At 50.7% G+C, this 11,611-nt stretch overlaps 1 protein-coding gene across 3 annotated transcripts in view; it reads left to right on the top strand.

The window, feature by feature from the left end:
- Plppr2 (phospholipid phosphatase related 2) overlaps nt 1-7,076 on the top strand; it is a 13,406-nt gene extending 6,330 nt beyond the window's left edge. For 2 of the 3 annotated variants that reach the window (XM_021206507.2, XM_021206508.2), the window contains exons 6-10: nt 1,826-2,097; nt 2,856-3,032; nt 5,169-5,291; nt 5,612-5,663; nt 5,808-7,076. In XM_021206507.2, coding sequence (XP_021062166.1) covers nt 1,826-2,097; nt 2,856-3,032; nt 5,169-5,291; nt 5,612-5,663; nt 5,808-6,151 — 968 coding nt within the window. In that variant the 3' untranslated portion in view covers nt 6,152-7,076. The remainder of the gene's footprint in view (nt 1-1,825; nt 2,098-2,855; nt 3,033-5,168; nt 5,292-5,611; nt 5,664-5,807) is intronic. The other variant, XM_021206509.2, reaches the window with a different exon arrangement.
- The last annotated feature ends 4,535 nt before the right edge of the window (nt 7,077-11,611 follow it).

An 11,611-nucleotide genomic window follows, 5' to 3' on the forward strand; every position in this document is an offset into this window, starting at 1 on the left:
ACACACACACACACACACACACACAGACACACACACACAAATAAAAGAAAATCTTTTTTAAAAGCCAGAGATGGCACACATCTGTTGTCCCAGAGATGGTAAGATGGGAGGTGGAGACAGGTGGGTTCATGGAAGCCTTGGGCCACCCAGTCTGGCCTACTTGGCAAAATTTCAGGCCTGTGAGAAGCTCTGCCTCAAATTGAATGTGAAGGTGTGGGAGGAATGACAACTGAAATTGTCCTCTTACCTTCACAACATGCATATGCACTCACACACACAAGACTTCCGGCCTGGGTGGTGGTGCACATCTGTAATCCCAGGACCTGGAAGGCTGTGGTAGGGAGATCTCAAGTTTGGAAGCTAGCCTGGGCTACAAGTGAGTCAGTATTTTTTAAATTTTTTTTCGAGACAGGGTTTCTCTGTGTAGCCTTGGCTGTCCTGGAACTCACTCTGTAGACCAGGATGGCCTCGAACTCAGAGATCCTCCTGCCTCTGCCCCCAAGTGCTGGAACTAAATGTGTGCACAATGCCCAGATATGCTTTAAATTACTTGGTTATTTTTATCTGTTTTACGTGTGCGGGTTGTCACATTCCTATAAACTCAGCATTCAAAAGCTCTGGTCAGGGACTGAGAGATGGCTTTTCAGCTTTGCCAAGGACCAGAGTTCAGGTCCCAGCACCCACATCAGGCAACCCACAGCTGGCCGTGATTAGTTCCAGGGGATGTGACTCACTCTGTTCTCCATGGCCATCTGTACCCATGTAGTGCACATAAACCCACAGAAGCACACATACACACATGTAAAAATAACACGTAAATCATTTTTTAAAAGTTCAAGCTAGGTTGAAAATTCCTAGCCAGGTGTGTGTAAATTTGAATGTGTGTGTGTGTGTGTGTGTGTGTGTGTGTGTGTGTGATCTAAAGCTTAAGGCCAGTCAGGGCTACATAGCTAGACTCTGTCTGGAGGAGAGGGGGATTGGGGACATGATTGTCAGAGGTTCCAAGGGTGAAGTTCAATCCCTAGGACTTATCTGCTAGAAGGACAGACATATAGGTCTGACACAAGTTGTCCTCTGACCTCCACACACATAAGTACACACAAACAAATAAACATAATTCTTAAAACCTGTAAGAGGAAGAGAAGGGGAAGGAGAAGGAGATCCCGGAAACTCCAGTAAGGTCTTTCTAGGAGGTCCCAAACTCATGATGCACTGGTGCTGAGGGGTCCCAGAGTGGCTGCGATGGGGTCAGGGAGTGCCTGCCCGTGACACAGAATATTTCTTAGAGACAGACTATGGGTATATACTATAGTGGGGGGAGGGGCTGTGGCAGCACCAAAGGTAAGGGGACCTCAGCCCAGTCATAATAGGGCCCCAGATTGGCCATCCCAGCAAGACAATTGAGACCAGCAACTGATCTAAAGGGGTGTGGTGCCAGGCCTGACGACATTAAGTTAGATTTCTGTGATCTTTGTGGTAGAAGAACTAAATAGCTCAGGTTGTCTGTCCTCCGACTTCCACACAAAGTATAACGATGCCCACACAAATAGATATACCCCAAATAAATGTAAAAAAAAAAAATTTTTTTTTCCAAGAGGATTTCTCTGTTGCCCTGGCTGTCCTGCTGGAACTCTGTGTAGACCAGATAGGTCGCTCAGAGATCTGCCTGCCTCTGCCTCCCAAGTGTCACCACCACCCTGTGTTTTTTTAAAAAAAAAAAAAATTAAAAAATTAAAGAGACAGACAAGGGGTTTAATGGAACCGTGTGGGACACTCGGGAGAAGTCCAGTGGAAGGGACATGACCTCTCTCCTCCCCATCACCAGGGGTGTACTCTTTTGGCCTCTTCACCACGACCATCTTTGCAAATGCGGGACAAGTGGTGACCGGTAACCCCACACCTCACTTCCTGTCGGTGTGTCGCCCCAACTACACGGCCCTGGGCTGCCCACCTCCGTCTCCTGACCGGCCAGGGCCTGACCGCTTCGTCACGGACCAGAGCGCCTGTGCAGGCAGTCCCAGCTTGGTGGCCGCCGCACGCCGCGCCTTTCCCTGCAAGGATGCGGCCCTGTGCGCCTACGCGGTCACCTATACTGCGGTGAGGTCCGGGGGTGGGGAGCTGCCAGGGGTCTGGAAGCGGGGGCACCTTGAAGGTGAAGTCGGGGAAGGAGGTCGTGCCCGCTGAGATGGAGCCTTAAGGTTGAGGCCACACCCTCGTGGTGCATCTCACCCTTGCCCCCTCACTACTCCCCTACTGTCTTGGACTGTGCCTTTTGGGACTCCGCCCCTTGGAGTTGCTAAGAAGTTGCAGGCCCTGGACCACGGTTAGGAGACTAAGCCTATGGGCTTTGACCCCGCCTCCTGGAGTCCTCTCCCCTCCCCTTTGTCGCGCCTCTGATCTTTAAGCCTTATTAATTCGGTTCCTGGCCTTTCTCTATTCCCACGCTTTGCTGCTTTGATTTCTTCCCTGATGCCACAAGTATCCCCACCCCAGAAAACTTCTATGGTTCCATGAGGTTCCAAGGCCACTTCTGAGCTTCCGGACCTGCCTCTTTGGCGCTGATTGGACTCCCGAGTTCTGTGTTCATGCTTTAGTGCAGCGAGCATCTTTCCTTGTCTCGGAGAAGCATGTTCCATAGGTCCTCACCCGTCCCTTTTGGCGCTCTGGCCACACTACCTGCATGCAGAACCACTGACACCCCAATTCCAGGCACCCCTTCTCTCTCCGGTTCTCATCTCCACCTCTGCGGGGCCCTGCCCCTTTCCTGGAAGCCCCCCCCCCCCGACTCCTTTGAGCCTCCCATGCTCTGGCCCGAAAGGCGCAGATTAATCCTCTGATCGGTTTGGGTCTCACAGATGTACGTGACCCTAGTGTTCCGCGTGAAGGGCTCTCGCCTGGTGAAACCTTCCCTCTGCCTGGCCCTGCTGTGCCCCGCCTTCCTGGTGGGCGTGGTCCGCGTGGCGGAGTATCGCAACCATTGGTCAGACGTGCTGGCTGGCTTTCTGACGGGAGCAGCCATCGCCACCTTTTTGGTAAGTCCCCTTCCAGCCAATCTCTGTATGGAAGACCTCTCATCAGGCCCCTGACACAAGAGGCAGAGTTGCTCAACGATGCTGAAAGGAACAGATGCTGCATGACTTGGGGAGGGCAGTTGTCCTTTACTTTGACCCTGACTGCTTGCTTGTTCTCATCTGTGAAATGGGTTGACAGCATCATACCATGAAGAGCACATTTTAAAGGGATGCCACAACATCAAGCAACTGAGGAAAATACTATTTTATGGGGGAAGATGGCTAAGTTGGTAAAGCGCTTGCTTTTCAAACAAGGATTTGAGTTCAGAGCTCTAGCACCCATAGGAAAGGCAGAAGTGGTCTGCTTGCTGTCTCCGCACCAGGAAGGCAGAGGCAGGGTGGTTCCTGGGGTTCACTGCAGGCCAGTGAGAGGCTCTATCCAAAAAGCAAGGTGGGCCACTCCTGAGGAGAGATAACAGAGTTAGACCCCACCTTCACACATACCAACCTATGACCTCCACAAACACATGGACACACCTGTATGTGTGCACTCTTGGTTGCAGACACACACACATGCACCTGCACATACACAAACATCCATATCAGCCATACATTTAAAAATATATATGTGTCTATTAAAAATTTATTTAGTTTTAATTTTGTGTGTTTTGCCTGCGTTAAATGTGAGTTTGTGTGTGCGTGTGTGTAAGTGCGTGTGCGAGCATCGTGTGTGAGTGTGAACATGAGCTTGTGAGTTTGTGTGTGTCTATGGGTGTAGGTGTGTCTGGTACCTGAAGAGGCCAGAGGAGTATACTAGAACTGGAGTTACAGATTGTTGTGAGGTGCCATGAGGGTGCAGGAAACAGAACCCAGAACCTTTGCAAGAGCAGTCAGTGCTCTTAACCACTGAGCCACCTTCCGAGACCCCTAAATATATATTTTAAAGTATCTTTGGCCAGTGATGGTGGCACACCCCTTCAATCCCAGCACTTGGGTAGCAAAGGCAGGCAGATCTCTTGAGTTTGAGGCCATCTTGGTCTGTAGGGTCTCACTATGCAGGCCCGACTGGCTTGGAATGCAGATGTGTAGAGCAGCTAGCCTTGAACTCACAGAGACCTGTCTGCTTCTGCCTTCTAAGTACGGGGACTAAAGTTGTGCACCACCGCTTCTGGCGAGACTGGGTTTTTTGAGACAGGCTTTCATGAAGCTCAGGCTGCCCTTGAACCAGCTACCCAGCCAAGCATGACTTTGTCCTGCTGGTCCTGCTGCCTCCTCTCCCTAGTGCTGAGATTAGCTATGTCCCATCAGTGCCCTGTTCTTGTGGTGCTGGAGATGGGACTCGGGGCTTCATGGATGCTAGACAAGCATTCTATGGAGTGAGCCACAACTTAGCCCCTCACAGAAGAACATTTGGGGAAAAGTTGGTGAGAAAGCTCAGCTGGTAAAGGCGTTGCCACCTGAGCCTAGATCCCACCCTGGGTCTCAGCTGGTAAAAAGAGCTGACTAAGTGCAAAAGGTTTTCATTTGACCCCCACAAATGCAGTGTGTTGTGGGTAACCTTCCCGCATGGTGAGTAGTGATAATAAAATATAATAATATTTTTGAGCTAGTACACAATTGATATTCAGGGCTGGAGAGATGGCTGGGCACTGGTGTTCTTGAAGAGGGTCTAGGTTCAATTCCCAGCACCCTCATGGCGGCTCAGGACTGTCTGTAACTCCAGGGGAAGTTTACACCCTCTTCTGGCCTTCTTGGCCACCAGGCACTCAGGTAGTGCACAGACACACATGCAAACCACTTACAGACAGAAAATAAAAATAAGTCTCAAAAATGTTTTAAAAAATTCAATATCCATATCAAATAATTGCAGTATTCCAAATGTCAAACATAAGTGCAGCTGGGTGTTGTGGTGCCTGCCTCTAATCCCAGCACTCTGGGGAAGGTGCAAGTGGATCTTTTGCATTCAAGGCAGACCCTGTCTCAAAACAACAACAACAACAACAACAACAACAACAACAAAAACTGTCAATTAAGTAAACAGTAAAATTGTCAAGAAAGGTTGTATGTGTCTGGAAATTCAAGCCTTGGTTTCTATCTGGAAAATAATTTTGTGTTGTTGGTCTCGGGCTTCAACCTGCTCATGTCTGTCTGGCCTAGGTCACCTGTGTTGTGCACAATTTCCAGAGCCGACCCCACTCTGGTCGAAGGCTCTCCCCCTGGGAGGACCTGAGCCAGGCCCCCACCATGGATAGCCCCCTCGAAAAGTTAAGTGTGGCTCAGGTAAGGGGGCCCGGGAGTTGCTCCTTGCTGGAGAGGGTGGTGGGTGGAGGAGGCCCATGGAGGTAGGAAGTCAAGTGAGAGGTGTCATTGTACGGGATGGGGGTAGAGGAGCCACCCAGCCCTGGGGATGAAGTCCTAGGAAGAAAGCAACCTTACTGCATGGACGGCTACACTCTTCTCTTCCTCTCAAATTTACATCATTAATCTGGAGATCACTTGCATTTCCCATGGAGGCGTCTGACTGATCAGCCATCTTTGACTGTGAGTTGTGGGCTCCTGGGATCCTCTAGCCCCTCCCCTCTTATTTTTTTTTGTCCCAGGAACCCGAGACCTGCAGGCCGCATTCGACACCGGCACGGCTCACCCCATCCAGTAAGTGTTGGGTGTGTGTGTGTATGTGTGTGTGTGTGTGTGTGTGTGTTAGGGGTTAAGGGTGGGGAGTAAACAGGGTAGGCAGAGGCCTCATCTGGCTTGGGCTTCTGTGCTAACCTCTCAATCTCCGATTGTCACCTCTAGAGCCGCAGAACTGTGCCCGCCGTGGCCACCTGATTCCCAGCTGTGTGTCCTCCAGGGCGCCAGCTATGTGCTCCTCGCCCCGTGTGCCCCGCCCTCGACTGAGGTCTGAGCCAACACCCCTGCCTCTGCCGCTGCCCCTTCCTGCACCAACTCCCAGTCAGGGTCCCTCGCCTTCCTCCCCTGGACCCGGGGGCCCAGGTGGGGGAGGCGGGCGCGGCCGGAAGCTGCTGCTGCCCACGCCCCTGCTAAGGGACCTGTACACCCTCAGTGGACTCCATCCCTCCCCTTTCCACCGCGACAACTTCAGCCCTTATCTGTTTGCCAGCCGCGACCACCTGCTGTGAGATCCACCACCTAGAATCTATCCAGTGTCCCGTTTCCCCCCCTGCCACGCGTGCGTGTGGCATGTGAGTGCTAAAGGCCCCTGCCCTCCAAACCAGCCAGGCCCAGCGTCAGAAGATGGCTGGAAGGGACGCTTCAAGGCAGGGAATCTCTTGGCTGCTCTTTGGCCTTTTGGGATATCTGGGTAGGCAAAAATAACCAGGTGGGCCTATGTCCCAAGGATTTCCCTTTTAACGGCTGATGCTTGCCCCAATTGGCCATCGCCTAGCCAGTGAGAGCTCTGAGTTCTCAGAATTCAACCCAAAAGTTTACAAAAGTTTATGGGAACCTCTCACTTCTTAGCTTCCTCAAGCAGGAGGGTGCTACTCTGGCCAGCCAATTAGAGCCCTTGGCGTTCAGAATTGCGGAGAGTGGGTGGGAATGATTCCAGTCAATGGGGGACCGCCCGTGTCAAAGCCAAGTCAAAGCCAAGGAGGGCTATACAGACTCTCCACGGGAACACGGAGTCCAGCTGGAGGGTGGGGGGCAGGCTCCCCCACAGCAGGGTCCTGCGGCACCCCTTCCCTTCTAGACCTTCCCCCAGGTGCACCATCTCACGCCCTCCAACTCCCTACTTGTGTAGGGCTTGCCCCAGTTCACAGGTTTTAGAGTTCCGGATGCTGTCTCCCTTGGCTGTGCCTAGGGCCCCCCCCAAAACCTTCTATTATTTATTAGGGCTGTGGAAAAAGACTATTTTCTCGGGACCCATCCTTCTTCTTCACACTGCCCCCATGCCTCAGTCTCATGCAGTTGTGCCATCTTGGGGGGCATGGGTGGAGCAGAAGGGGGTTCCCCTACCCTAGATAGCCAAAGGCAGTGGGCAGATGAGACACTGTCCCCCTTCCCCGCCCCCTCCTCATCTTTAATAAAGACCTGTTTGTAACAGAAGTTTGGCCTTCTGCCTGCCTCCCCCGAGTTCTAGGAGACAGATGAGGTCATAGCTGTGGCTCTAGACGGCAGTGTAAGTGTGGGTGGGCTGTCACCTGTATCTAAGGACAACTGTGGAGAGGCAGTGAGGTCCTCAGTAGCTCATAAACTGGCTATGGTGAGTGACACATGGCTATAGACCAAGCGCCATGAGGAGGCAGCGGGGGGTGGGGGAGTTCTGGAGTTCAAGATCATTTTTGGCCACATAACAAGTTAGAAGTCAGTGTGCGTTACCTGAGACCCGGCTACCCACCTCCCACAAAAGCCTCAGATCTGAAACTGCCAAGCTGGAGACTCTAGCTTCAATTATTTAGGCAAGGGCTTGAGATTTCTATTTGTTTGATTAGGAGAAGGGTCTCATTATGTAACCCATGGCCATATGCCCTCGGCCTCCTGAGTGCTGGGATTACGGATGTACACCCACTACCTGGGTTTAAGATCTCTGAAGATGTTAAGTATTGATATTCGATCAGGGTTGTAAGATGATGTAAGAGGTGAGGGATGGGAGCCAGGGACATGGCTCAGCAGGTGAACACACTTTTCTAAGTCTGACAACCTGAGTTCTAGCCCTAGATCCCAGGTGAGAGGAAGGGACAGAATACAGGGAGCTTCATCTGTACACTGGGGCAATACTCCCTGTCTCTCTCCTGATGATGATGGTGGTGGTGGTGGTGGTGGTGATGGTGGTGGTGGTGGTGGTGGTGGTGGTGATGGTGGTGGTGGTGGTGATGATGATGGTGGTGGTGATGATGGTGGTGGTGGTGATGATGATGGTGGTGGTGNGTGGTGGTGATGATGGTGGTGGTGGTGATGATGATGGTGGTGGTGGTGGTGATGATGGTGGTGGTGGTGGTGATCATGATGGTGGTGGTGATGGTGACAATTTTTTAAAGAGGGCCTGGAGACGTGGCTGAGCAAGCTTCTGCTCCAGCATGCATGTAGGATGTCTCAAGGTATCTGATGCTCTCTGCCCGCTGGAGCACCTACACACACATGGCATGCACACACAAAAGAAAAATTAAATGTTTCTATGTTAAAAAAATTGGGGGGCTGGGGAGATGGCTCACTGCATAAAGGCACTTGCTGCCAAACCTGAGCTTGTTGTCCCAGAACCACTGGCAGGACGAGAGAACCAACTCATGCAAGTAGTACTCATACCTCGATGTAGTGTGACTTCCCATGCACTAAGTAAAGGTAATGGAACATTTCAGACTGGGTGGTGGCACATGCCCGAGCTCAGTACTTGGGAGGTGGAGGAGAAAGAAGACAGTCCACGGTTGGCTAAGTGGAGAATTAGAAGCTAGCCTGGGCTACAGATCAGGAAAGGAGAAAGTGTATGTGCAAGAGTTCTGAAATGGAAACAGCTTTTCTGGAACTCCACTGAAAAGAAAACGGCATTGGTGAGAAGAGAGGGAAGAAAAGGAGTCACAAGAATATCTGGAAAGTGTGTGTGTATGTGTGTGGCAGTAACAATACAAGATATACAAGACAATGAGTGCAAAGGTCCTGAGGTTTGGGCCCCATGCCTGATGTCTCCAGGAAAGAACTAGGATCTTCGTGTGGCTGGGACTCCTGTGAATGACACAGCAAGCAGAGAATGGGGAGGTGGTACAGGAAGTGGAGGGACTGATCTCCACGGGGAGATCAGCCATGAGAAGGTTCACTTAATTATAGAGATTCTACCTTACCCAACCCGGGCTGCTTGCAAAGCTCATACACCTCATATTTGTGAGGTCTGCGGGCCTTAAAACCTGCTGGCCTGTCAGGGAGGGAATCAGTTTCAGGACCGTGGACAGCACTCACGACTCTGTCCTTGGTGCTGACTCTGCGGGAGGGCAACGGAAGGTCTTAAAGGCCTGAAGAAGAACTGGTCTGCTGAGGATTGTGGCATAGTCTTGTTTAGATGCACATCATGAGTGGATAACCTCAGGTTGGCGGTACAAATTAACTCCCAAATCTCTCCAGGGCTGGGAGTTGAGCTCAGTGGTCGATCATTTGTCTATATTTCATCCTCCATACATAATAATGCTTGTGGCCAGGCGTGATGCCATATGCTTGTAACCCAAGCACCTGCGAGATGAAAGCAGTGGGATTTGAAACTGAAGGTTGTTCTCAGCAGTATAGTGAGCTGGAGGTGTCTGAGATACAACGACAAAACTGAGCAGGGCAGATAGCTCAGTGACTACGGATGCATGTTGCAAAGCCTGTTGACCCAGGTAAAGGTGGAAGGAGAGAACCAGATAGACAAAGTTGTTCTCTGACCTCAACATGCTTGCTATGGGAGAACTCCCCAATCATGTGCACGTGCACACAGACACATCAGATACACAGACACGCACAGAGACACACAGACACATACACACAGGCACACACAATAATAACGATGATGATGATGCTTATGATGCTGATGCTGATGATGGAAAAATTTAAAGCCCTGGAGAGGCTGTTAATTCAGAAGCCCTAGGTTTGATCCCAAGCACCTACATAGCAGCTCACAGCCACCCATAATCCTGTTTCATGGGATCTGATGCCCTCTTCTGCTCTGGGGACACAAGGTACACACATGGTACACATACATGTGGATAAAACACACACACACACACACACACACACCACACACACAAACACACCACACACAAACAGACATTTTTAAAGGAAGCAAATCTTTAAAGAACAAATGAAGGGACACATTAGTTTTGGACATCTTTCAAGTAAAGCCTCTACAAGCAGGTCATGTTCAGTCAGAGACTCAAATGAAGTTTGAAAGTGGGGGCCAATGAGAGAGCTCAGAAGTTAAAAAGACCTGTCAGTCTGACAGCCTGAGTTCAAATCTCAGTGCTCACACAGTGGAAGGTGAGAACTGACCCCCACTCCCACAGGTCATCCTCTGCTGCTTGTGCAGCATCACCGTGCCCACAGCCACACATGGGTACACAGAAACATGAGTCAAGCTTTAAATTTAAATGCTGGAGAGTTGGCTCAGGGACTAAAATCACTGGCTGCATTTACAGAGGACCAGGGTTCAATCTAAGCACCCACAACTGTCCGTAACTCCAGCTCCAGTGAATCTCACTCTTCTGGCCTCTACAGGCATCAGGCACACATTTATGCTCAGACATGCATGCAGGAAAAATAGCCATATGCATAAAACGTGGGTAAATAACTCAAAGGAGAAGAACAAAAGAACCAAAGAAGAAAAAGAGGAGGAAGAGGAGGAGAAAATGATGACAATGATGGTGACGACGATGATAACGATGAAGAGGTAATGATGATGATGTTTGCAGAGATGCCCCCTCAGACGTTAGTAGTACTTGCTGCTCTTTTTGAGGACCTGAGTTTGATTTCCAGCACTCACATGGTGGCTCACAAGCATCTATAACTCCAATTCCAGGAGATCTAATGCCCTCTTCTGGCCACCATGGGCACTGAACATTCATGGTACGTTCATGGTGTGTGTGTGTGTGTGTGTGTGTGTGTGTGTGTGTGTGTGTGTGTGAGTGTGAAGAGCAAATGACAGCCAGACCTAGTGCTGCAGCCTGCAATCTCTTTATGAGATTGAGACAGAAAGGTCATGAGTTCAAGGCTTGCCTGTCCGTTCAAGACCAGACTAGGCAACTTAGGGAGATGAAAGTCTCAATTCAAAAAGAAAATGAAGGACTGCAGAGATTGCTCAGTGGTTAAGGTCACTGGCTGCTCTTTCAGAGGTCCTGAGTTCAATCCCAGCAACTACATGGTGGCTCACAACCATCCGTAATGGGATCCGATGCCCTCTTCTGGTGTGTCTAAAGTGTATTCATACAAAAAAAAAAAAAAAAAGGCAGTGGTGCACGCCTTTAATCCTAGCACTCAGGAGGCAGAGGCAGGTGCCTGGCTGATGGAGCAAGCGCCAGGACAGCCAGGGCTACATAGAGAAACCCTGCATAAGAAAAAAAGAAAGCAAATAGGTTAATTCAATAAAGAATAAAATAAGCAGGGAGGCAGGCTGGAGGAGAACAGTGCACACCGCTCTTACAGAGGGCCTGGATGCAGTCCCAGCACTCATATGGTGGCCCAGTCTTGACTTCTAAGGGCACTAGGATCACATGGTGCACATAGTGCCACATAATGCATATGGGCAAACTTTTATAGCCATAAAACAAAAATAAACAAAAAAATTAAGTGGAGCCAAAAAATAAAAAATTTAAAAAGGTGTGGGGGGGTCAGGGCTGTTCTTTGCTCAGTGCTCCATGTTCACTGTGCTGCGCTTGGTGCTCCGTGTTCGCTGTGCTCTGCTCGATGCTCCGTGTTCGCTGTGCTCTGCTCGATGCTCCGTGTTCGCTGTGCTCTGCTCTGTGCTCCGTGTTTACTGTGCTGCGCTCGGTGCTCCGTGTTCGCTGTGCTCTGCTCGGTGCTCCGTGTTCACTGTGCTGCGCTCGGTGCTCCGTGTTCGCTGTGCTCTGCTCGGTGCTCCGTGTTCGCTGTGCTGCGCTCGGTGCTCCGTGTTCGCTGTGCTCTGC

This window comes from Mus pahari, chromosome 10 (genome assembly GCF_900095145.1).
Source record: "Mus pahari chromosome 10, PAHARI_EIJ_v1.1, whole genome shotgun sequence".
NCBI classification, from domain to species: Eukaryota; Metazoa; Chordata; class Mammalia; order Rodentia; family Muridae; genus Mus; species Mus pahari.